The 27,897-nt window shown below is 43.9% G+C and overlaps 1 protein-coding gene and 1 long non-coding RNA gene across 2 annotated transcripts in view; one reads left to right on the forward strand and one right to left on the reverse strand.

The window, feature by feature from the left end:
- The window catches only part of LOC122173063 (uncharacterized), a 109,104-nt gene that overhangs the window by 15,572 nt on the left and 65,635 nt on the right, over positions 1-27,897 (reverse strand). Inside the window, exon 2 of the long non-coding RNA XR_010598678.1 lies at positions 13,343-13,439. This is a non-coding gene — a long non-coding RNA (uncharacterized LOC122173063). The remainder of the gene's footprint in view (positions 1-13,342; positions 13,440-27,897) is intronic.
- LOC135981589 (mediator of RNA polymerase II transcription subunit 15-like) lies at positions 4,573-7,077 on the forward strand. The gene is made up of 2 exons (XM_065584768.1): positions 4,573-5,904; positions 6,474-7,077. The coding sequence occupies exons 1-2, from the start codon at positions 5,514-5,516 to the stop codon at positions 6,974-6,976; spliced, it is 894 nt and encodes a 297-aa protein (XP_065440840.1). The 5' UTR covers positions 4,573-5,513; the 3' UTR covers positions 6,977-7,077.

Genomic DNA, 27,897 nt, shown 5'->3' on the forward strand with positions numbered 1-27,897 from the left:
ACATGATGTGGTGCCTGATTGGCATTTATATACACAAGCCTTGATATGAAATCACAAGCCTTATCACCAGGTCTGAGTCAATCTTAACCAATCATAAGTATTACTAACCTTAGAGAACTACTGTGAACTTTACCTGACTAGGTGTATCATCATTTCTGCTTCTCTTTTAAAATCAGATCCATTGATGGATAAAACAATATGATTTTTGTGTGCTTCTGAGGGCATGCACTGCTGCAAAATACTCCCTTGATATCTCTCTCTACTTTTTTTCTGCTTACTCAAGGCTTTTATTTTGTTGTTGTTTGGAACTCAGAGAAGGGCATAATATTCCACAGAAGATTTCAGCTATTTTTCTTTAGCTTCTTTCACTTTAAGACAAAAATATTGTCCTAAGCCTTCAGGCCTTCCAAATAACCTTATAGAGGGGTGTTTGGCCAATCAGAAAGTGATGATGAATTTACTAAGGATTTATTATGCTGATGATTTCAACCAGGTTCTTTAAATTTTCTATAGTTTTGACAAATAAGGGGTCAAACTTTTCCCTTGTAGCATAAAAACCCAAATAGGGTGAAAGGACACACAAAAACCTACTGACAAACACAACAACATAAGATATTCCCTACCGTCTCATCAGTTGTAAGGACCTGTCCTGTTCCAGCAAAGTGAATAGGAGTCTTTTCAATCTCATCTACTGCCCAGCTGAATTCCTGCAGTTGTGCTTTCAGTAAGCAAGCCAGGCCCGATTAAAGAAGAGAGAAGTCCAACTACCTGACACTGTTTTTCTACAGCACACCTCCTGGTTTATAAATTCTCTTCCCTCTAGGGAAGGAATAGAGGAGTTCTGCTGATTCATTGAGGCACATAGCTTGTTATCATTATCTTAATCACACTCAAGGTGAAAATGGCTCTCTGGAGAATGAGGACCCAGGGAGTGAACTGAATAGCCCACATAATGGAAACCTGGGGGCATTCACACCTGTGGAGAAGGCTTGGACTGGATTTTGTGGCATTTCATTTTTAAACTCCTTTTGTAGAGAAAGCCATCTCTCCAAAAGGAGAAAAACAGACTGTTTGGAACAGGGTCAGGAGAAGCCACTGCTCACACGTGTGTTTAAAGACATTTTCTAAAGACCCAAAAAATGTAACAGACTTTATTTAAGCATACCAACCAGAATTGGTGAGAAAAATCCCTGTTATGCTAATCAAAGAGACAATGAAATTCAACAGATAACGTCAGCTGAGACACGCATACAGATCATTTTAACACAAAAGAGGAATGGTGTATATCAAATGCTGTACATTCTACACTCAGAATCTTGAATAAGTTAAATTTCTCTCACCTCCTTTGCCATAGTTGATTGTCTGCCAAATCTCTTAGCAGTTTATTTTAAGAATGTCCTGTGTAACTTAAACTCCTTGTGGCATCTTAGAGACGAACAAATTTATTTAGGCATAAGCTTTTGTGCGCTAAAACCAACTTCATCAGATGCATGGAGTGAAAAATACAGTGGATGAAAGCTGGAGGCATGTAGATAAGTATAGCGGTCAGTAGGTTTCCAGTATAGGGTAGTGTTTATGTGACCATAGTTTATTTGCACTGTAGTGTCCAGGAAGTGGATCTCTCATGTGGATTGGTCCAGGCTGAGGTTGATGGTGGGATGGAATTTGTTGAAATCCTGGTGGAATTCCTCAAGGTCCTTTCAACAATTTTAACTACTGACAGAATTATTGCATACAAGAATTGTACATATTATGCAATCAAGAACTGTAATGTTCAAAAACCAGTAGGAGAGCACTTCATTCTCAGACTCAATAACAGACTTAAAAGTGGCAATTCTTCAACAACAAAACTTCAAAAACAGACTTCAATGAGAAACTGCAGAACTGGAATTAATTTGCAAACTGGACACCATCAAATTAGGCCTGAATAAAGACTGGAAGTGGATGAGTCATTACAAAAAGTAATTTTCCCTCTGTTGATATTCACCACTTCTTGTCAACTGTTGGGAATAGGCCACCTCCACCTTAATTGAATTGGGCTTGTTAGCACTTACACCCCCGCCCCCCCCCCACACACACACTTGGTAAGGCAACTCCCATCTTTTCCTGGGCTGTAATATATATACACTGCTTACTGTATTTTTCACTCAATGCATCTGATGAAGTGGGTTTTAGCCCACGAAAGCTTATGCCCTATGTGTTAGTCTCTTAGGTGCCACAAGGACTCCTCATTGTTTTTACTGATACAGACTAACCTGGCTCCCACTCTGAAATCTATGTAACTTAATTTAAGAAAATTGTAAGAATTGTACTATGTTAATGGAGTCCATGCTTCTGTTTTATATAGTTATATCTTTACTATTGTTAATACATTGTCAGAAGTCAGTCAACCTGGATTAGGCACAAATCATATATTGGATGTAATAGATGGCACAATTATAGATCATTCAATATATATATGTTGAAATGAGTCTGGTGCCATCACCACTCAGTGAAGCCATGCCACTTCAGGTGAGGGCACAGCATGAATCCCTGGTTTGGTGTGAGGGTTTACGCCTCTCGTTACAGGGCAACACGGCCTAGTGGCCAGAGTCCATATAACTGCCCCCGGTTGCAGGGCAACACGGCCTAATGGCCAGAGTCCATAGAATGAGTCTGTGATGGTATACACCCCTCATCACAGGGCAGCACGGCCTAATGGCCAGAGTCCAGGGAATTAGCCCTTGGCTGCAGGGCAACATGGCCTAGTGGCCAAAGTCCATAGAACAAGCTCTTGGTTACAGGGCAGCAGGACCTTACTGCTGGCTCAGCAGGGGTGGTCCTACCAAAACACGCTGAGGCTTACAGGGGGCAAGGTACCAGTCTGTCACCCACCCCGGGTCGATTCCTACCGGTTTGGGAGTCAGGGTCACCCACGAATCCCAAGGTCCTCCAGGGCCGTCGCTTCCTCTGGTTCCTCCCCCAATAGGGGTTCGTGCCAGTCAGAAGAAGCCTCCGCTCCGAGCGGCTCTGAGAGCGTCGGCTGGTCCTCTGCAGGAGCTGCCCAGTTAGGTCCTTCTCCTTTGGCTGCCCACCCAGACTGAGCTGAGTTCCCTCCTTTTCTACTCATGGAGCATTTGGAGCATGCCCAGTACGGGCATGGCAGGGCGGGACTTCCGCTGACAGAGCTACCTGTCTGTCACTTCCGGGGCTAGTGCGGGGCGGAGCTGCCCCGTCACATGTGGCTTTATCATCTTATATAAAATATGCGTAGTGCCCTTAAGAATTCAAAGTACTTGTCAATTTAATGTGTTTCACGTAGAAAGTTTCCGAGGATTGGTGTGGGGTGCTAATGGGTTCATGTTAGATAAAATCCAGTCCAGGTGTGCAACCAAACATGTTACCCCAACTGAAGTGAACTTCTTTCAAAATTAAAACGTCTAACAAAAAAATTAACCCCATAAAATCCTAGGTTGAACCTATCAAGTTAGCAGGTGTTGGAATCTAGAAGAGAGATGCTGGCTCTATGTCGCTGATGCAGTTTACTAATGCCACGTCAGCTGTATGGGACATGGGAATGGCTTTCTGAACAGAGGTGCCTAGGACCAGTTGATCGTTGCCAAGAAACCCTGTTCACAATCACATGCAAGCTTGAAGTTGACGTTTTGTTTTGAAGTTACAGATAAAGCCAAACTCCTTGAAGGTGATAATTTTGGAGAAAGCAGAGTGTGTAAAGTTTCTGTTCAGAACAGGGTGGTAAAAATGGTCTCATATGAAAAAAGGATTGGGGAAAGAAGAGATTGTCTTGTGTGCTCACAGCCCAGTTTCCTTGTGGCTTTGGGTAAGATGCTGAGGTCTGATAAAATCCAGATCAACACCTTCTTTTTAGCTGAATGGAATGGGCACCACTTCATATGTTAATATATAAGTAGGAAGGAGGAGGGAAACAAGTGAAATGATGTCCAGAAAAGGCTCTAAAAAAGAGTCTAAATTGAATGCGAGAGTCACAGCAATATTTATAATTTAATTATTTTTTTCTTTCTGTAATTTATTTTGTAGTAAGATATTTCAGTTTGCACCTTTGGAAAAATGAAGTACTATACCTCAATCCAAACATATGTTCTCTGAACCTAAACCAACAATTACATTCCAGTAGATAAATTCTGATTTTTTTCCCACCCAGGGAAATTTCTGGAATATAGTACCTGGCAGCAAATGTATCTTGTATCTTGGATCGAATTACCTGGGGTCCACACGGTGCGGTATCGACGGCCGTGGCTCCCCCGTCGACTGTGCTACCGCCGCTCGCTCTGGTGGAGTTCCGGAGTCGACGGTGAGCACGAATGGCGATATATCGATTGATATATCGATCCCGGATAAATCGATTGCTACCCACCGATACGGCGGGTAGTGAAGACCTACCCAAAGGCTAGGAAAGCTGAAGCACAGAGCTGTCAAATGACTTATTGAGGCTCTCACACTCAGCAGCAGAGTGAGTAACAGAAATCAGGACTCTGGAATCACAATCTAGCACCCGTGCCAGCAATGTGCCAGCAATGCCCCTCTGCAATGTACATTGGGAAAACTGGACAGTCACTACGCAAGAGGATAAATGGACACAAGTCAGATATCAGGAATGTCAATATACAAAAACCTGTAGGAGAACACTTCAACCTTCCTGGCCACACAATAGCAGATGTAAAGGTAGCCATCTTACAGCAAAAAAACTTCAGAACCAGACTCCAAAGAGAAACTGCTGAGCTCCAGTTCATTTGCAAATTTGACACCATCAGATCAGGATTAAACAAAGACTGTGAATGGCTATCCAACTACAGAAGCAGTTTCTCCTCCCTTGGTGTTCACACCTCAACTGCTAGCAGAGCACCTCACCCTCCCTGATTGAACTAACCTCGTTATCTCCACACTGATTTATACCTGCCTCTGGAAATTTCCATTACTTGCATCTGAAGAAGTGAGGTTCTTACCCACGAAAGCTTATGCTCCCAATACTTCTGTTAGGCCTGGTCTACACTACGGGTTTAGGTCGACTTTAGCAGCGTTAAACCGAATTAAGCCTGGACACGTCCACACAACGAAGCCCTTTCTTTCGACTTAAAGGGCCCTTTAAACCGGTTTCTTTACACCACCTCCGATGAGGGGATTAGCGATAAAACCGGCCTTTGCGGGTCGGAATTGGGGTAGTGTGGACGGAATTCGATGTTATTGGCCACCGGGAGCTATCCCACAGTGCTTCATTGTGACCGCTCTGGACAGCGCTCTCAACTCAGATGCACTGACCAGGTAGACAGGAAAAGACCCGCGAAGGTTTGAATTTCATTTCCTGTTTGCCCAGCGTGGAGAGGTCATCAGCACAGGTAACCGTGACGGAATCCTCCCAGGATCGCAAAAGAGCTCCAGCATGGACCGAACGGGAGGTACGAGATCTGCTCGCCATATGGGGAGATGAAGCAGTGATAGCTGAACTCCGTAGCAGTAAAAGAAATGGAAAAGTATTAGAAAAGATCTCCAAGGCCATGAAGGACCGAGGCCATAACAGGGACACACAGCAGTGCTGCGTGAAAATTAAGGAGCTACGGCAAGCTTACCACAAAGCCAGAGAAGCAAACGGAAGGTCCGGGGCAGAGCCGCAAACTTGCCGCTACTACGCGGAGCTGCATGCGATCCTAGGGGGTGCAGCCACCACTACCCCAACCGTGTGCTATGACTCTCTCACTGGAGAAACACACAGGGAAGACGGTTCGGGGAACGAGGAAGATGACGATGGAGGTACTGTAGGTAGCTCACAGCAGCAAGGAAGCGGAGAAACCGGTTTCCCCAACAGCCAGGATATGTTTGTGACCCTGGACCTGGAACCAGTAACCCCCGAACTCACCCAAGACCCTCAGGGCACACAGGAGACCTCCGGTGAGTTTGTAAACAAGCGTGTTTAATGATTACTTTGCCTTGGCAATCGCGGCCAGTACATCTACTGGAAAAGTCTGTTAACGTGTATGGGGATGGAGCGGAAATCCTCCAGGGACATCTCCAGAAAGCTCTCCTGGTTGAAATGGGGTGATTTTATTAAGGGGGACATTCAGAGGCGCCCGTTCCTGCTCTTCTGACCAGAAATGTTCCCCGCTGTTAACCACGCGGTGGGGGGTGGTGGTGAAGTGATCATCCCAGAGAATCGTGTATGTGTGTGTGTGGGGGGGGTGGTTTACTTGTGTTTGTGCTGCATGTTAACCGGGAAACGGCAGCCCCCTCCTTTTATATTGAAACCCCATTTTAAATGGACAACCCAATTCATCCTTGATATGGGAAATGCGCTGCTGTTTGCAACCTTTCCCGCATGTTAAGAAGGTTAAAAAAGCCAAAACACTGTGGCCTACGATGGCTGCCTGCAAGCCGAAATATGCGACCTTGTAATGAAAGAGTGTACCCATTGTTCTCTAAAATGTGTCTTTTTTAACCACCTCTCCCTTCTCCTCCGCCAGCTGCAAATGTTTCTCCTTCGCAGAGGCTCGTGAACATTAGAAAGAGAAAACGTAGGACGAGGGACGAGATGTTCACGGAGCTGCAGATGTCCGCCCAGGCTGATAGAGCACAGCAGAATGCGTGGAGGCAGTCAATGTCGGAGATGAGAAAAGCCCAATATGAACGAGAGGAGAGGTGGCGGGCTGAATCGCGGGAAGAACAGAGCAAGTGGCAGGCTGAAGACGATAGGTGGCGTCAGCTTGCAGACAGACGGCAAGAGGCAATGCTCCGTCTGCTGGAGCATCAAACTGATATGCTCGAGCGTATGGTTGAGTTGCAGGAAAGGCAGCAGGAGCAGAGACCGCCGCTACAGCCCCTGTGTAACCAACAGCCCTCCTCCCCAAGTTCCATAGCCTCCTCACCAAGACGCCCAAGAACACGGTGGGGGGGCCTCCGTCCACCCAGTCACTCCACCCCAGATGATCGCCCAAGCATCAGAAGGCTGGCCTTCAATAAGAGTTAAAGTTTTAAAATGCACTGTGTCCTTTTCCATCCCTCCTCCCCGACCCATCCCAGGCTACCTTGGCAATTATCCCCCTACCTCTGTAAGGAACTAATAAAGAATGCATGAATGTGAAAAAACAATGACTTTATTGCCTCTGCAAGCGGGAGGGAAGGGTGGGGTGGGGTGGGGTGGTTGGTTTACAGGGAAGTAGAGTGAACCGGGTCGGGGGGGGGGGGGTTCGAGGCTTCATCAAGGAGAAACAAACAGAAGTTTCACACAGTAGCCTGGCCAGTCACAAAACTCGTTTTCAAAGCTTCTCTGATGCGCACCGCGCCCTGCTGTGCTCCTCTAACCGCCCTGGTGTCTGGCTGCGCGTAATCAGCGGCCAGGCGAGTTGCCTCAACCTCCCACCCCGCCATAAATGTCTCCCCCTTACTCTCACAGATATTGTGGAGCGCACAGCAAGCAGCAATAACAATGGGGATATTCTTTTCGCTGAGGTCTGAGCGAGTCAGTAAGCTGCGCCAGCGCGCTTTTAAACGTCCAAATGCACATTCCACCACCATTCGGCACTTGCTCAGCCTGTAGTTGAACAGGTCCTGACTCCTGTCCAGGCTGCCTGTGTACGGCTTCATGAGCCATGGCATTAAGGGGTAGGCTGGGTCCCCAAGGATCACGATAGGCATTTCAACATCCCCAATGGTCACTTTCTGGTCCGGGAAGAAAGTCCCTTCCTCCAGCTTTCGAAACAGAGCAGAGTTCCTGAAGACGCGAGCATCATGTACCTTTCCCGGCCATCCCACGTTGATGTTGGTGAAACGTCCCTTGTGATCCACCAGGGCTTGCAGCAGCATTGAAAAGTACCCCTTGCGGTTTACGTAGTCGGTGGCTTGGTGCTCCGGTGACAAGATAGGGATATGGGTTCCGTCTATGGCCCCGCCACAGTTTGGGAATCCCATTTCAGCAAAACCATCCACTATTGACTGCACGTTTCCCAGAGTCACTACCCTTGCTATCACCAGGTCTTTCATTGCCCTGGCAAATTGGATCACAGCAGCCCCCACCGTAGATTTGCCCACTCCAAATTGATTCCCGACTGACCGGTAGCTGTCTGGCGTTGCAAGCTTCCACAGGGCTATCGCCACTCGCTTCTCAACTGTGAGGGCTGCTCTCATCTTGGTATCCTGGCGTTTCAGGGCAGGGGAAAGCAAGTCACAAAGTTCCATGAAAGTGGCCTTACGCATGCGAAAGTTTCGCAGCCACTGGGAATCGTCCCATACCTGCAGCACGATGCGATCCCACCAGTCTGTGCTTGTTTCCCGGGCCCAGAATCGGCGTTCCACGGCATCAACCTGCCCCAGTGACACCATGATTTCCACATTGCTGGGGCCTGTGCCTTGTGAGAGGTCTATGTCCATGTCAATTTCCTCATCACTCTCGTCGCCGCGCTGCAATCGCCTCCTCGCCTGGTCCGGGTTTCGCCTTGGCATATTCTGGCTCTGCATATACTCCAGGACAATGCGCGTGGTGTTCATAGTGCTCATAATTGCCGCGGTGATCTGAGCGGGCTCCATGATCCCAGTGCTAGCTATGGCGCCTGGTCAGAAAAAAGGCGCGAAACTAGTATCTGATGGACCAGGAGAAGGAGGGCGGGAAGGAGGGAGGGAGGGAGGGAGGGAGGGCCGAGTGACGACATGGCGTACAGGTACAGGAACAGGGAGAAACACAAACAACTGTCACACAGAATGGTCCCCCCAAAGATTAAACTGGAAACCCTGGGCTTAGCAGGCCGTTGATTTCACGGAGGAAGGGGAAGCAAATGAACACAGAACAAATCTATTTTTTACATCTTAAGGTGGCAGCCGACGGTGCAGCATGAGTGACAGCCATACCAGTATGACGATGACGGATACCAATCATAAAATACCATCATCTGCCAAAAGGCAAGGGGCTGCTGCTGTGTAGCAATGCAGCCCCATGTCTGCCAGCCCCACGTCCGCCAGCACCCAGCATCACCCTCGGCCTCTTCTGGGTGCTTAGCAGACAATACTGGGCAATTGGCAGAAAATAGTATATTACGACTGGTAGCCATCATCATCGAAACAGTAGCATGTCTGCCCAGGTGGCCATGATTGAGAGCCACACCAGTACGACGACGATGGGTACCAGTCATACTATACCATCGCCCTGGCAAGGGGCTGGTGCAATGCAGCCCTACGGCTGCCAGCCCACGACTATCACTCATGCTACACCGTCTACCGCCAAAAGGCAGTTAGCAGCTGCTGCTGTGTAGCAATGCAGTCCCACGTCTGCCGGCACCCAGAGGACATATGGTGACGGTGAGCTCAGCTGAGCTGAGCGGGCTCCATGCTTGCCGTGGTATGTTGTCTGCACAGGTAACCCAGGTAAAAGGCGCGAATGTATTGTCTGCCGTTGCTGTGACGAGGGGGGGAGGGGCCTGACGACATGTACCCAGAACCGCCCGCGACACTGTTTTGCATCATCCGGGCATTGAGATCTCAACCCAGAATTCAAAGAAAAGGCGCGAACCGCTTCTCGGCTCTCTGAGCTGTGGCGCAAACGTAGTATCTGACGGACTAGGGGAAGGAGGGATGGCGTACAGGCACAGGGAATTAAAATAAAGAACGGTGGCTGTGCATCAGGGAGAAACACAAACAACTGTCACACAGAATGGTCCCCACCAAAGATTAAACTGAAAACCCTGGGCTTAGCAGGCCGTTGATTTGACGGAGGGAGGGGGAAGCAAATGAATACAGAGCAAATCTATTTTTTACATCTTAAGACGACGGTGCAGCGTGACTGATAGCCCTCGGCATCTTTCTGGGTGCTTGGCAGCAAATACGGGGCGGCGTATGACGATGGTCTTCAGGCCTATTGCACAATCGGCTGCTCGGGGAAGACTCTGCTAACGTGCGAAGACCCGACTTGTAATAGGACGGCTAATAGTCGTAATACACCATTTACTGCCAAAAGGCAAGCCCCACGGCTGCCAGCACCCAGATCACCGATGAAGGCTACCAGTCTACTGCACCGTCTACCGCCAAAAGGCAGTTAGCAGCTGCTGCTGTGTAGCAATGCAGTCCCACGTCTGCCGGCACCCAGAGGACATATGGTGACGGTGAGCTCAGCTGAGCTGAGCGGGCTCCATGTTGTCTGCACAGGTAACCCAGGTAAAAAGGCGCGAATCTATTGTCTGCCGTTGCTGTGACGGGGGAGGGAGGGGCCTGACGACATGTACCCAGAACCGCCCGCGACACTGTTTTGCATCATCCGGGCATTGGGATCTCAACCCAGAATTCCAAGGGGCGGCAGAGACTGCGGGAACTGTGGGATAGCTGTGGGATAGCTACCCATAGTGCAATGCTCCGGAAGTCGACGCTAGCCTCGTACTGTGGACGCGGTCCGCCGACTAGAGCACCTAGAGCATTTTATTGTGTGGACACACACAATCGGCTGTATACAACCGATTTCAATAAAACCGGCTTCTATAAAATCGAACTAATTTCGTAGTGTAGACATACCCTTAGTCTTAAAGGTGCCACAGTACCCTCTGTTGCTTTTTACAGGTTCAGACTAACATGGCTACCCCTCTGATACTAGAATCATTCAGGGGTGTTTTAACCTAAGGATGTAGACTTTCACAAAAGCTACAGCAGGTCTTCTTCTACAGTACATTACAGATAACAATCTAAAATGTTTTATTCATCAGATCTTATTAGGATCCTTAACTAATTAAAGCACTGAAGCATGATAGGGGTTTAGAGTAGTTGGTTAGGGGAAAAATAGCGCCGGGGGCATTAAAAGTCATTAAATAAAAAACAAAAGTCTCTGATCTTTGGGAGGGGAATATGATGTGCTTTAACGACCCTTTCTAGAATTTATTTACTCTGTCTACATAAAGTACTAAAGAGGGAGAAGAGGGAACCAAGATATCTTTAAGCTGCAACTTTTATGATGTTGGGATCTGCTGTAGCCTGGTTTGATCAGCTGACAGGGCTCTTTAAGTTACATCAGCATGAATGATTCCCTTGAGACTCTTCCAGTGATCAGGATCACTAAAGGGTAGTGTGGCCTGGGCATGCCCAAGGCCCACCCCTTTCTCCAGGAGCCAAGAGCAGGTGGAATAAAGATAGCTTTATGACACCTACATATTCCCCTACATCAGAAGAATACCCAGTTCCCCCATAAAGGGAGATTTCTAGCTCCAATACAAAGCAGTCAGGGCCAAACATCACACTAGAATGAATGGAGTTACACCAATTAACACCAGCTGGGAATCTTGCCCAATAATTGAATACCACGGCAAAATCTTGAGAGAAATATGTATGTAACTGAAACCATGAGTTCACCAACTTTCCTAAGGCAGACCCATCGTAAGAGGAAGACTGAGTCATGAATACCTGCCTTCCCATTCAATATTAGACAGACCACCTCCCCTCTTATTCATGATAAGGAAATATCCCTGTGCCAAGTACAGAAATTGCTTACATGAAAAAGAAATAATTGGAATTTGATTCATGTTTTTAATGCAATTTAACACCTGAACAAGGAGGCGGAGCTAGCACCATGAGACCTACATACCACATTTTGGGAACATCTGATGTGAACTATTCAGTAAAGGAAAAGAAACTGAGGTCTATCATAAATAAATGTGTTCTACATAGTTTGTTTGTGTTTTATTTTAAGTTTGCAATTCTTTGCATTTTATTTTATTTGCACTGAATTTAATTGTGGGATATGTGACATGCCTTCTGACATGTGGCACAAGTATATGTGACATGGACAGCCCAGAAAATAAGTTAGTGTTTTCACCCATCTCCCAGTGATGAGATGATAAAAAAAATGCAGGTTTTCTAAGCACCTCTCCTCACTGGAGAAAATAATTTCTGAAATTTAAGAGTGTATTTTAAATGACTGAATTTATACAAATGAAGGATAAATCTCAAAAGTTTAAAAATTCAGTTCAGAAAAAAAAAAAAACATCCAAAAGGGGCCAGATCCTCAGGAATTGTGTTAACTCCACTGAACTCAACATAACGACACCAGCTGAGGATCTGCCTCTGTATGGATATTCAAACTTTGGAGACCACGAGAGTCTATAATTGGGTTAGGAATCTCTTCATATGAGCCTGATTCATGGAATTGCAGAATTTCTCCTTTTGGGGCCCAGTCCTGTACTATGCATTCTCCACACCCTTTGGGTTGGGAGCTGAGGGTGCTGTGACAGGTTGGATCCCAGAAACCGCCTTGGGGCTGCCAACTGATGTGCCAAGGCTACTTCTGCCCCAGCTTTGGGGAGAAGCTTGGGACTTCAGCACCCTGTCTTGTTGAGCCAGACACACCAGTCTGCTCCAACACCGACCCCGGGTCTGAACCACATGCCCCAAAGCTGTACACTTAACTGAAAGCAACTTAAGAAGTGTTCCTGTCTTTAAAACTCAGATGCTAAACTCCCAATGGGGTGCAAACCCCAAATAAATCTGTTTTACCCTGTATAAAGCTTATACAGGATGAACTCATAAATTATTCGCCCTCTATAACACTGATAGAGAGATATGCACAGCTGTTCCCCCCCCCCCCGCCCCAGGTATTAATACATACTCTGGGTTAATTAATAAGTAAAAAGTGATTTTATTAAATACAGAAAGTAGGATTTTAGTGGTCCCAAGTAGTGACAGACAGAACAAAGTGAATTGCCAGGCAAAATAAAATAAAATATGCAAGTCTACGCCTAGTACAGTAATAAAACTGAATACAGATACAATCTCACCCTCAGAGATTTCAATAAATTTCTTTCACAGACTGGATGCCTTCCAAGTCTGGGCACAATCCTTTCCCCTGGTACAGCCCGTGTTCCAGCTCAGGTGGTAGCTAGGGGATTTCTCATGATAGCCATCCCCTTTGTTCTGTTCCACCAATTTATATATCTTTTGCATAAGGCAGGAATCCTTTGTCCCTCTGGGTTCCCACCCCTCCTTCTCAATGGAAAAGCACCAGGTTAAAGATGGATTCCAGTTTAGATGACATGATCACATGTCACTGTAAGACCCCAAGACTTCATTCCTCCCAGCCTGACTCACGGGAGGGCCTGCCTGCATACAGAGTCATCCACAGTCAATTCTCCTGGTTGATGGGAGCCATCAAGATTCCAAACCACCATTAATGGCCCACACTTTACATAATTACAATAGGCCCTCAGAGTTATATTTCATATTTGTAGTTTCAGATACAAGAGTGATACATTTATGCAAATAGGATGACCACACTCAGTAGATTATAAGCTTTGTAATGATACCTTACAAGAGACCTTTTGTGTGAAGCATATTTTAGTTACATTATATTCACACTCATCAGCATACTTACATAAAATCATGTAGCGTGCAACGTCACAGGTGCTCAATATACTGAAGACTGGGCCTTTGTTCCTGTTCAGCTCCTGGAAGTACTGAGCTGAACACTACTGAAAAATAAGAACACAAGGTTTTGGGGGATTTTTTATTTGTTTGTTTGAAACTTACAAAAAAAAAAAAAAAAAAAAAAAAGGTTTGTCTGACTTTTTGACCAAGGTAGAAATTGGTTGTTTTACTCAAACCTGGAACCTCTAATCCAGATCTGAATTTTGCAGGGCTAAACCACAGTGCCTCATCCAATGCCTTTGATGTGTACAGTGTAGTTGTAGCTGTGTTGGTCCCAGCATATTAGATAGAGATGAGTTGGGTGAAGTCATATATTGTATTGGGCCAACTTCTGTTGGTGAGGGAGATACCCTGTGTGGCTTGAAAACTTGTCTCTCTCAGCAACAGACGTTAGTCCAATAAAATATATTACCTTACCCAACTTGTCTTTTGAATGCCACAAAAAGTTCACTCAGCTACTCCCTCTGTCCAGTAAATACATAAGTGCAACACACATACAGACAGACAGGACCTGGAGTGAGAACACAAGAGATGGCAGCTGCATTGAAAGATATCTCAACAAGTTAGTAAAAAGTTGAGGTGAAATGTCCGCTTCATTTCTGTGCTCCTCAGTCCCTTCCCACCCAGAACATCTCACAATCAGCTAGTCTTTATTAGGACCAAACTCAAGTAACTTTTTCTCCTATGCGTTTTACCAACATCCTAGAGCACATGGGTTTCAAGTGTAAATAAAGCTGGATGTCCGTGGTCTGAGTGAGATCTTCTCCTACCCATCTAGTAATTGCCTGGCCAGCACTTACTGGATGTATAGCTTTAAGTATATAGTATTGAATGTTTAATTTATATATTGTTATATTAAGTAAATGATTACATCGTTATATGCTATAAACGTAGTTGAAATTGTTATTATAGTATTGCATCTTTATTTGCTGTGATGGTTCATTTCTTTATACTGTAACCCTTATTCTTTTATCATAACTACTCACTTCTAAATATATATTATTTTTGTTTTCAAAGATTTACTGCCTACTTGTCTATTCTTGATCGGAGGGCTGTATCCGTATCCTTTCAAGAGAAAGCTAGCTAGCTGCGGCTTTTCCTGGCAACTCCTTTAGGGCAGGCCACAACCTTGGTTACAAATTTAAATAGTTATAAAGGAAAAGTTTTTAAATTAAAAGTAGTAATTTTAGGCAACATCATTGGTATAGGATTATTAAACCAAATCTTCTGGTAACAACATAAGGATGAATCATCAAAGGAGCCTTGCATCCCTATTCAAGGTCTTTGAGTCCACCACAAGTCCGAAAAACAACATCCATACCAAGTTTCTTGCTTGTATCTTAACTGGAACACTGTGACACAAAGATTCAGTGGCAAAGGGTCCCCGGTACTTTGCAAACAACTCTTATCTTGAACCCAACAAACTCACCACACCAAACACATATTTTGTGGGATATTTATCCATAAAGAGTAACATGTATGATGTCTGCAATAAGCTTGTCAACATTTATAATCATTGTGAGATGTATGTAGGGGTAACAATTAAGGAATAATGTAACTATATTGAAAGTGTGCTTCACCTTGAAGTGAAAGTTAGTCACCAGGGGATAATGTGTCTCAGAGATGCTCTAATCTAGCAGGAGGGAGTTGTCACCCTTCCCTGCTTAACTGGTAATACAATGCAAGGCTCAATTGATCTATCCGAAGACTATCGATGTCCAAAGTGCTTAGATCTTAAGGCAGTTATTTAGAATGATAATATTTTGGCTAATCATCAGTTATATGTAAATGCCCAAAGTTAGTATGACCCAATTCATGTCTCTTCCTTGGTGATGTTGAAGTCTCCAAAAGTGTTCACCTACCACAGTGAAAGCAACACGGCTCAATGAGAGAAGCATCTCTGATCATAGCATTTAACCAAGACTGAGTGGGTACTTTTGGTCTGGTAAAATTTGTATCCTTTAGCACTGCTACTGGGTTCTTTTTTCCTTCGGGATGAACTGCTTGGAACACACATACAACCGTAGACTTCTTTGAAACAAGATTTATTAAAAACTGTGAAAATGGATTTAAAACAAAGAAAGAATTTGCCTAACATAGCTAGATTTGAATTCCCCATAAGCTAAACTAGTTAAGGCATATCTAGTGCAGTTACAGTAAAGCAACAACAAACTGATTAATGTGCCTAAAGACCAAATCATAGCTCTGACCACTTCTTTCAGAGTTCCAGCCCCATTCTGTGTCCACTGAGAGAGTCAGAGAGAGAGAGAGATTGTTTTTCAAGGATTATGTATTACAGTCCATTACCATATTAGGCAAGATCACCTTTTTCACCAAAACTAGATCTATCGAATGCCCTGAGGTAGGTCAACTCCATCTCAATGGGAAATTTCCTATTTCCAAGCCTTAAGCACAACATTTCATGGGGTGTTCTCTGAGCATCTGCCCAACTTATTAAATTGATTACTTTTGCAGAGGCCTGCCCATTGCTCTTGGGGAAGGTAGTTTAAATCTGGATCTGTCAATTTTTTGTCTATAGCTAAAACTCTTCTCCCTCATATTCCTTAGTTATGAAATAATTTACTACCAGACCATTGTCTGTCTGTCTGTCGCAATTAGGTATAAATGATATTTGTACTTTTAGTTGTTCATGTGTCCAATTATTTGGGACTCAGAATAAGGAAGTGACCCTCCTCCCCATTAGTTTGGTATTAATTATTATTATGTAGCACATTTCTCAAACTGGGGTTTGCGGACTCCCTGGGGGTTTCTGAGGTCCATCGGCCCCACTGATCAACTCCTCCCCTCCCTTCCAGTGCCTCCTGCATGCCATGGAACAATTGTTCCCCAGCGTGTAGGAGGCACTGCGAGGGAGGGGGAGGAGGCGGAAAGAAGCAGGGAAGCGGAGGCGCAGGGGTGGGGCGGGAAGAGGTGGGGTGGGGCCTTGGGGAAAGGGGTGGAGTGGGGACGGGGCCTGGAGCTGAGTGGGGGCTTGGGAATCTATGAAAAAATTAAATCAAAATGGAGTTCCTCGGATTACTAATGTTTGAGAACCGTTGACGTAGCATATATATTGTTGTAGTGTATTTATTTTATTTCACCAAAAAACCCCTGTTATTTAATCCCAAATTTTCTTCCAGTCTTCCTTGTTTGTTCCAACAAATCTTTTTATCTCCATAAACATACAATTATTGGGTGAAGTCCTGCAGCCCTTACTCAGATAAAATTCTCATGCAAATCAATGTCTGAAATCCTGGTCTGATTAAAGTCAATAGGGAGTTTTTCCACTTACTTCATTTAAACCAATAGAAACTAATAAACCTGGTGCATCAGCAAAGATCCTCACATCTACTCTGGCCCTTTTATGGCAGACTAAAGGGCTATACAAAAGAGTCCTAAAAGCCTCATTGCAGCCGAGGAAGTATTTTTTCAATACAGGCACAGTAGAAGACAGCCATATGGCTACCCTCTGAGGACACTGTTGCAAGTTCTGAGAAGGAAGTTTACCAGGGTGAGGTTGTGAATGGGGCCAGAGGATGCAGAAATACAAAGATTTCTGGAGGTGTTGCTTTCTACAGGTGGAACCCTATCAAATTCACAGTCGTGAAAAACACATTATGGACCATGACATCTGAGCTCCCATGTGAAATCTGGCTATTGTAGGAGAGACCAGATTTCACAGAGTTGGGTACCCGGAGGGTGATGGCTGTTGGCTGGGAGCCCAGCTCTGAAGACAGCACTGCTGTCGGCAGCGGTGGAGAAGTGAGGGTGGCATGATATGGTATTGCCACCCTTACTTCTGTGCTGATGGTGGAGGTGACACTACCTTCAGAACTGGGTGCCCAGCCAGCAGATGCCCTCTGACTGCTCAGCTCTAAAGGCAGCAGCACAGAAATAAGGTTGGCAATACCGTCACCTCCTTCAATAGCCTTGCAACCCCCCCACAGTTACAATACAGTGAAATTTCAGATTTAAATATCTGAAACCATGAAATTTATTATTTTTAAAATCCCATGACCATGAAATTAACCAAAATGGATGTGAAAGTGGTAGGGCCCTACCTATAGGTGTAGCTAGGGAGGCTACTGTAAGTTAGACAGCACTGTACAAGTTACATTGGAGGCCTCTCCAGTCTCTGCAGCAGTCCCAGATCAGTATGAAGTGAAGAGACTTAAAGTTACCATAGCTGCCTGGCAAGTTCTGTGATGTAGCTCTGTCATGGTTGCCTCCCCATGCAGAACTCTGGGGTACAGATTTGGGGACCCACATGAAAGACCCCCTAAGCTTATTTCTACCAGCTTAGGTTAAAAACTTCCCCAAGGCACAAATCCTTCCTTGTCCTTGGATGAGTACTGCTGCCACCACCAAGTGAGTTAGATAAAGATTCAAGGAAAAGAACCACTTGGAGTTCCTGTTCCCCCAAAATCCCCCCAAACCCCTTCACCCCCTTTCCTGGGGAGGCTTGAGAATAATATACCAACCAAATAGGTTAACAAAGTGGGCACTGACCAGCCACTTGGGTTTTTAGGACACTAAAAACTAATCAGGTTCTTAAAAGCAGAACTTTATTATAAAGAAAAAAGTAAAAGAAGCTCTGTAAAATCAGGATGGAAGGTAATTTTACAGGGTAATAAGATTTATAACACAGAGGATTCCCATCTAGGCAAAACTTTAAAATTACCAAAAAAAACCCAAACAAAAAAAAACCCATGAATAAACCTCCCTCTTAGCATAGGGAAAATTCACAAACTAAAACAAAAGATAATCTAATGCATTTCCTTCCTATTACACTGCTCTACAGCCAAAATGCTTCTGAAATAAATGTAGTCAAATTTTACTAATTCTGGGTCACTGAGAACAAAAATGATGCTTAAAATTGTTGATTGGCTCTAGTTTTCAAGATGTGCTATTGGGTCAGTGTATACGACCCTTGACTTGGGAATGGCGGAGGATAAGTGAGTTATAAAGGGAAGGGATCTCAATTTAAACCAGAAATGACTAAAATACATCTTTGACTGGATCTATGAATAAATCTATGACTGGGTTTGGACAATACTTGCTTTTAGGCAAAACAATGAAAGATGCAACCTGAAGCTGGTATTGCGTCATACATGATATGAATTGCATCATGTTATTCCTAGAAGTCATGGATGATGCAATCATAACGAATCTTATATCACTCTGCTGAACAAATTGCCCTATATCAGCTCTAGAAATCATACAGTGTCGTGCTCTCTTATTTGTCAGTGTTTGATTTTGCAAAGGGACACATTTCTGTTTAGCCAAAGTGAGCAGAGATGCCTCGTACTTGTGTGAACAGTGCAGATAACTTCTGCTATGTTTGTGGTGAAGTGACTTTTGCATCACAAAAGCGCAATATAACCACTATGGTTAAGAAAGCCTATCACCTTTATTTTGGCTGCAAAATTGGAGATCAGGACAAGAGGTGGGTCCCACACATATGCTGCAACACTTGTACAACAAATCTTCACCAGTGGTTGAACAGGAAAAGGAAATCTATGCCTTTTGCAGTGCCAATGATTTGGAGAGAGCCAACAGATCATACCAGCAATTGTTACTTCTGCATGGTGCCTCCAGTTGGGAAAGGTGTGTCAAAGAAGAAAAAGTAAACTGTGCATTATCCAAACATTCCATCAGCTATACACCCAGTACCGGACAGAGAAGGACTGACGGTTCCTGATGCACCAGAATCATTCTCACTTGAGTCAGACGAGGAAGAGGAAGAGGATGAAACTTCTGGTCCTGAACCATCAGTGTCACAGGACCCACATTTTCTCCCATCCTCCTCCTCTGAACCACACCTCATAACACAAGGTGAACTGAATGACCTTGTCAGGGATTTGGAACTACCCAAGAGTAAGGCAGAGCTGTTGGGCTCCAGACTACAGCAGTGGAATCTCCTGGCAGGTGATGTTAGGGTTTCTATATTCCGTGACCGTCAAAAGGATCTTGTCCCATTCTTCTTCATGGAAGGTGATCTTGTAGCCTGCAACAACATCGATGGTGTGATGGCAGCCCTCAACATCGTTCACGATCCAGATGAGTGGAGACTGTTCATTGATTCATCGAAGACGAGTCTTAAAGCTGTTTTACTGCATAATGGCAATGTTTTGCCATCAATTCCAATTAGTCATGCAGTCCATATGAAGGAAACCTATGACAACATGAAACAACTTTTGAGGTGCATAAACTATGACCAACATCAGTGGCAGCTTTGTGGCAATTTGAAGGTTGTTGCTCTCTTGCTTGGTCTGCAGACTGGATACACAAAGTACTGCTGTTTTCTCTGCGAATGGGATAGTTGTGCAAGAGATTCTCACTACATCAAGAAAGATTGGCCACTCCGACAGTCATTGGAGCCTGGGAGGAAAAGTGTTCAGCATCCACCACTTGTTGAATCAAGGAAGATTTTGTTACCACCCTTACACATCAAGCTGGGTCTGATGAAGAACTTTGTCAAGGACATTGACAAAACACAAGCAGCTTTCAAGTACTCCGTGGAAAATTTCCAAGGTTAAGTGAAGCTAAGATAAAGGAAGGTGACTTTGTTGGTCCTCATATTCGTGAACTTCTTCGAGATGATGCATTTAACCATGCACTGCGTGGCAAGGAAAAGACGGCATGGAAAGCCTTCCAGTTAGTGGCAATAAATTTTCTCGGAAACAACAAGGCAGACAACTACAGGTTGTTGGTGGAAAACCTCCTCATGGCATACAAATGCCTTGGTTGCAACATGTCACTAAAGATACATTTTTTGCACTCTCATCTAGATTTTTTTCCACCGAACTGCGGAGCAGTGAGCGACGAGCACGGCAAGCGATTTCACCAGGACATTGCAACAATGGAGAAACGCTATCAGGGCAAATGGAGCCCATCAATGCTTGTAGACTATTGCTGGACAGTGACAAGAGATGCTCCATTTAATGAATACAGGAGACAAGCCAAGAAGCGCTGAGTAGACACTGAATAGGACTAAACTATGTACATAATAGTTTTTTGCCTTTAGTTTCATAATACATTTTATTTATATAACCCTTTTGCTGATTTTTAAAGTGTTACATAAACAGGACAGGTGAAATATTATCATGTAAAGCAACAATAAACACATGAAAAGACCTAGGTTTACAATTTATGATTAAAACTATACTATCTACACAATATACATAGACATAACATGTAAAAACTTAAATATCTTAGAAACAGTAGCCAATCAGTTGTTTTAATTGTCATATTTGAATTCAGCACATCAAAATACATAATAAATAGCTCATTTTATCTCTGAAGCAGACGACTTCTCAAAAACTGTAGACCAGTGTTATTTACAATTTGTAATCTTAGATGCCTTTAGTTCAGGTATGGCTTTGGGAGATGTATTTTCCCTGCCCCGATTCCTTGCTGACCTGGAGAGAACAACAAAGAGAGCAGTACAAAAACCTTCCCCCACAGATTTGAAAGTATCTTCTCCCCTCATTGGTCCTTTCGGTCAGGTGCCAACCAGGTTATCTGAGCTTCTTAACCCTTTACAGGTAAAGGAGGGATTTTATGCTACCCTTAGCTGCATGTTTCTGACAAACTCTTAGACAATCTCCCTCTGGAAAGCAGAATTGGACTCATCAGCAAAAGTAATATTAGCAAGAATATGATGAATAGAATATGATGAATGGTTGGTATATTTTCAACAAAAAAGTCATTTTATCAAATATGAAATATTTTGCAATGTATCAGTTTCTTCAATGTTTTTAGCAGTGGAAAGGAGCAAGAAAGATTGATACTCTGTAGGCTGGTGGTTAAGGCACTGGCCTGGGATCTGCGAGATCCAGGTTTAAGACCCTCCTTAACCTGATTGAGAGTGATATAGGATGAAAAACTGATGTGAGTCACACAAAGTAGGAACATGAATTTGGATTTCCCACAATCCAGGGCAATGCTCTAAACCCTAGGACACACACAGCTTTGAGTGTGGTCTGAAAATAGACATTTCAACAAAATTTGGTTTTCACAAAAATGTTTAAAAGGTTCAAGGGTTTTGGTCTCATTCTAATATGGAACAAAAAGAAATTTCTAAACCACAAAAGTTGCTGCAAAATAGATTTGTCATCCTCTGCTCAGCTCTATGAATATGTTGCATTTCTACCTGGTCAGATGTACATATAATTTACACTTTTCTCTTTCCGTGGCATGTCTTTATTTATATAGAATGTAGGTATTAAAAATAAATCTTCCTACAGGGATTTAATATTTATTAGACAGAATTCCTAGAGTATGAGGATCAGAATTTTCTTACAGATCTTGAAGCTATTAATTCCAATCTGTTTACCTTTCCCCATTTCTCTAAGGTACCAACACAAAAAACATCCCTTCCAGTGTAATTCTATTTGAAGAACTGAGGAAAGTGAGATCATCCATTTCCCCAAAGAAGTTAGCATCTCAGAGCCTCTTAACCTACATTATTCACTCTCTTCCTGCACAGCAAAAGAGTTTACCCAAGACATTTTCCTTGTAGATTTCTAAGTTAGTTTTGCTTATGAATATACTAAAAGATGCAAATAAAGGATTCTTTTCAACCTACAAGAGATGATTGCTTTACCTGTCCTTAGTGGGTGAAAATCTGCAATGTGGCCATAATTACCTTTTGTAGCACTGGTTGAAAACTGGAAAAACAATTGCACAACTTTTTTAAAATGGGAAGGTCATTTCCACTTTGCAGCTTTTGAAATGGAACAATTCTTCCTTCTTTTCAAAATTTGTCATGAAACTTTTCATTTAACATTTTAATTTCCCATAATTTTCTCCTCTCTTTTTGCCACTGGTCACAATGAAATGAATGATGACCAGGGCTTAGTTTCGTTCTTTTGATTGTTTGCTTTTTTCACTTTTCCTTTCTGCCACACTTTAACTTTTCAAAACTTTTCCAGCCTTTTACAGTGGCTAAATTACAGAGGTTTGTATTTCCTTTTACTACTCTGTAACTTTTCCAAAGTTGAAGAATTTTTAGTAAGTTTTTATGTGTTTATTATTCAACTTTTTTTGAACATGACCATTTTTCATACCAAAATATCAAATAAGAAATGTTGACCAGCTCCATCCTTTGATCTTATAAAGTATTTTAGTTGGCTACATGGTAGTGGGCACTAGGGAGTCATTATGGAGGCACAAGTGAAGCCAGGGAAAGGACAATTAGCACAAATTTCATGCATAAAACCAGCAACTAGAACTAGATAAATAGAAAGCCATTGGTAGAGCCCTTCATTTTTAAATCTTTCTTGTGGTAAAGCAACATCAGATGGTATAAATAAATTGATGCCTTACCTCAATTCCACAAATGGATATTTCTATGATGATATCATGTAAAGCCTGATATTAGATATAAGACAGCATGTGGGCCATTGCTTTTACAGATCTCCACTTCTTAAGGATTAGAGAAAGCAATTTGAGTAATCTAAATATATGAGTGGCTGGAGCTGAACTCCTCATAAACAATTATTAATTGAAAGTTGTGCCGCATAACATGTCCTTTGAACTGAAATTTTCCTTATATGGTAAGCTCCCGAAGGTAAAGACTGTGTCATCTTATATGTTTGTACAGCACCTAACACAGTGACGCCACAATCCTTATTGGAATCCCTAGGTATTACTAAACAATAATGTTTAATAATCATATTTCACCCATGACCAATTTCACTCAGTGTCAGAAACAAATACTCATTCTTAATTATACTTATCCTTGAAAATCTAAATTGGCTAACTGAAAGACTCCTGGCCCAAAACTAGTTCTAGAATTAGCCAGTTAAAATGGTATCCACAGTATGGCATTGACACTTAAAATGGGTGACAGAGCGACTGGGGGTGGGGGGAAATGGTCAGATTTTTCATTGTCATTCAGATGAGGCCTTTCTTCTCACATTTTCTATATCATTTTGGATTTCTTCCCTGCATCTCTCTTTGATTTTTCCATCTTTATTCTAGTGTGAATATTCACATTTTAAATGTGCTAGAAGAGGGACATTGCTAAAGTGAAAAGAAACATTTTTAACATTTCAAGTGTTCGGTGCAATGTTGTTGTTCGTCAGCAGAATTGAAACATAGGATGGATTTTGGCGGTTTCATGAAGCAAGAGAATGTGAGCCCTTGAGTCTATCCAAGGTTTAAAGTTAGGGTGACCATTCTTCCCGTTTTGGCCTGCACAGTCCCTTTTTTAAGTCCTGTCCCGGCTGTCCCAACTTTTTTTTGCAAAAGTCCTGTTTGCTCTTGCCAACAAATGCCCACTTTTGTAAAAAAAAAAAAAAAATTGGGGTGTGGATGAACATGTGAGGGGGAGAATGGCGATTTCAGCCCTATGCAGGGGGGATGGGAGGGAAGGTAGGGCTCGAGCTGGGGGAGCAGGCAGGACTTGTGTGAGCAGCAATGCCAGCCCTGTGTGGGCGCTTGGGCGAGTGGCTCAGGCCAGCCCCGCATTGTGTCCCATTTTCCCTTTGGGAAATATGGTCAGCCTATTTAAAGTGATGAAATGGCATTGGATTATGGCAATGATTGGCAGAGACTGCCTTCAGCTCCCATTCTCTAGAACATTTTTACTATTGCAAATTTGATCATGTTTCCATCTGAAGGACAAGGCAGCAGTGATAATACAAGCCTGGTGTTGCCACCATTTTTCCTCTTTCTTTAAAACAATTGCAGATTGATTTTGAAAGCGAAGAAGACATAGCTGCAGTTACACTGACTGAATCTTCAAAGCATTCTACAGACTCTGAGACACAAAAATGTTTAAAAGAGGAATGTGTATTGGTGACACTGCTTGATCCATATCTCCATGACAGATTTGAAAGACTGCTTCCAAACTGCAGTCAAAACTACTGTAATTGTTTGACAATATGTAATGTTTGATGAAACATAGCCAGAGAGAGATTCAGGCATAGCAGACTCTACTAGTGATATGCTCATTGTCTAAACAGAACTGTACCATACCTAATAATAGACATTTCTCCAAGATCTAACAGCTTATACATTTAGATAAGCCGAACTTGTAAGACAATTAGCAATAGTACCAGCTGGTGACTTCCCAAAATATTTAGAACTGTCAGTAAAATTTGGATTATAAACGATGGCCAATATTTTCAAACGTAGGGACCCAAAGCTTAGGCACCTAAATAAAAGTAGACTGACTTACAGAGGTGTTGAGCAGCGCAACTCAAACTGAAATCAACGGGTGATACAGGTACTCAGCACCCCTGAAAATTGCTTAATTTTAGGGGGATCTCAATCCAGTCTCTAGTTAGGTATTTGTAACTTTGATCAGATATTTACTTTTGGGTGTAAGTTTTGTGTACCATGACTTCTGAAAACAAATGCCAAAATGTATATGTGCAAAAAAAATTCCTCTTGATTTACATAAACACAAAGAATTTGAATATATGATACAATCATTTGCATATACATGCATGCATCTAAATTGAAGCTGTATTTTAGTATGTGACAATTACCATATGCATATTTATATTTTTCTGAATGTTTGTTATTCTGTTTATGCTCTTGCTCATACAGGGTCAGGTTCAGTTACTACCAGAAGCTGGGAATGGATGACATGGGATGGACCACTCAGTAATTTCCCTGCTCTGTTCATTCAGTCTGACACTGGTCTGGCACTGGTCACTGTTGGAAGACAGGATACTGGGCTGGATGGACCACTGTTCTCACCAAGTATGTCCATTTTTATGTTCTGATGCACTCTCAAGTAACTGGTCACCCACAACTTACTACTGAAGTCATTAGGAACTGATGATGCTCAGCAGCTCAGAAGAGGTAGTAAGCATATTATAATATTGAGCACAAACACTGCAAAATCCAATGGGAGATGATGGGATTTACCAAAGCACCTTGTAGGGTCAAGCTCCAATACCTCAACTTGCCACTTGGAAAGGAAATTACATTCAGAGCTGATACAGGCAGAACAACAGACTCTAGGAGTGATGATGCTAATTCCTTTTCCAGCAGTGACCCACATCACTTCAGCCAAGTCTAGCCTTCACAGGCCAGGAGTTTCAATAGTGCTAAGTCTCCTATCTGCCATGTAACAGCTGCACAGCTTGCAAACATCCATCAGCCCACCATTAGGTGCAATCCTTTCCAGAACATCTCTCATTTCCAAAACAGATCATGAAGAGATTGGGGAGACAATAGTTGTTTAAGTTAGTGCAGTGTGAGATATTAAACTGTCAAGGTAATTTATGAGTTTTTTTAAACAATATATTTGTTTTTGTTTCATATCTAAAACATAACTGCATGATGCCTCAGATGAATTATGCCAGTTATACAGAATCAGACATGCTGTAGTGCAACATGATTAATACTATCCAATAAGGCATATCACAGATCAATATAACTGATCAAAACTCCAGTGGGTGAAGGGGTTGTGTAGTGGGGTGGTCCCCCGCTCCTGCCCTGAAGGGGTTTAAAACAGCCCTGGCAGAGGGCTGGGGCAAAGGGAAAAGCTACTGGGCTGATAGGGGAAGTAGCTGAAGCTGGGCCACACCCTAATCAGGCCCAGCTGGCCCTATAAAGGCTGGGAGCCAGGAGCAAGGACACAGAGTCTCTCTCTGTGTTCAGAGCAGGGCCGGCTCCAGGCACCAGCCCACCAAGCTTGTGCTTGGGGCGGCACCTGGAGGGGGGCGGCGCGGCGTTCCGGCCCCCGGGGAGAGCGGGGCCACGGCCGGGCTCGCCACCCTCCCCCCGGCCGCCGGGGGGGAGAGGGGCGAGCCCTGGCTGGGGCTCGCCGCCCTCTCGCCGCCCTGCCCCCTGCGCTCTGGCCGCCGGGGGGAGAGCGGAGCCCCCGCCGGGGCTCGCCGCCCTCCTCCCAGGGCTCCGGCCGCCCTCCCCCCCGTGCCCTCCCCCCCCCCCCCCCCGGCCGCCCTCCCCCCGTGCCCTCCCCCCGCCCTCTGGGGCGGCAAAAAAGCCAGAGCCGGCCCTGGTTCAGAGGGAGAAGGGCTTGGCTGCAGGGATCTAGAGACAGGGTATCTGAGTGGAGCAGGGCTGGGGAAAGGCAGAGGAGCTAGGGAGCTCCAGCCTGGAAAGCCCCAGGCTGTGGCCTAGCAGAAGGCCAAGGGGTACTGGGGATTGCAGAGGGCAGCCCAGCCCAGGGGTAGGCCAAGGCAGCAGGTCCAAACCCAACCTTGCCGATGATGAGTGGCCTATACTGCAGTCTGCCCCAGGGAGTGGGGACTAGTTGGTGATTGGCAGTGGCCTTATCCTGAGGTGAGGTAGGGATAGTGAGTGGGGGTTCCCACTGGGGAAAACCCAGAGGAAGGGGTTCTGCCAGAGGGTAGTCCCCCAGATACAAGGGCACTGGGGTCTGGGATGGACATGGGGGCCAGAGGACAGGTGGATCACCAGCCTGCAGGGGGTGCTCCAGGGTGCTGGAAGAGCTAATTCCCAGAAGAGACCAGCAGGGGGTGTCGCAGGGGTGAGTCCGCCCCTCTACATGTAGTCAAGCTAAATATTATCTAAGGAGTTACACTGAGTTGTGTTTTCCATTTTGATGTTTCAAAATGAATCTGAAGAACAAACATGTTGCTCTCACACTTTTTTAAATAGACTTTTTTAAAGGACTTGCTCCAGTTTAGATATTTATTTTGCTTCCATTGAGTGTATCAAAATTGTCTTGTTTAACCATGATCTGATATTTCCATAGGGAAATGGTAACAGAAACATTAACTCCTGAATTGTCATGAGAACACATTTGTTATCTCATGATAAAATGGCTTTTGATACGTGTCAGTAAAGTATCAGTTGTTTGCAAAATCAACTGAATTAGGAGTTGGCCATTTGATACTTTGTCAATAATTAACAGGTCAGGTGAGCTGTAAGAATAAATTGCCTTATTTGTACCTAGAGGATGCAGTTTCCATGTATTCTCTTCTTTACAAATTTGTCCTCGTATACTATCTCACAGAATGGAACACAAAACAAAGAAGCTAAAAACCACAAAAGGAGTTGGTACAATGCTCATGATAAAGGTGTTTCCACTCTGGAATTGTTAAAGAGCTTTGAGCTCACTAGCTCCTGGCAAGTACAGCAGAGCAGTAAAGTAGAACTTCTTTGAAGTGTTCTACTCCATTTACTTGTCAGAGATGGTCTAGATAATACTTAGCCTTGCAGGGGACTGGACTACATGACCTCCTGAGGTCCATTCCTGTCCTATGATTCTATTATTTTATAGATTAAATATTTATTACATTAAAAATTATTTGCTGCAGTATTTTTCCACTGGGTGTTTGCAAATTTGATGTCACCATGAAAGATTAATGTGTGTTTAAGCAAAGAGAGTAACCTAATTTAATTACTGAGGACAATTCTTAAATAATGCTTTACTGACTTCTAAGCAATTAAAACCATTGTCTTAAAGACAAACTAATGCAGCAGTGTGGATCTCATTTGACAAAAGACATTTATTCTGCCTCCCATGTCATTTTGCTTTAAAGCTTCAGG

Source organism: Chrysemys picta, chromosome 2 (genome assembly GCF_011386835.1).
Source record: "Chrysemys picta bellii isolate R12L10 chromosome 2, ASM1138683v2, whole genome shotgun sequence".
Classification (NCBI taxonomy): Eukaryota; Metazoa; Chordata; order Testudines; family Emydidae; genus Chrysemys; species Chrysemys picta.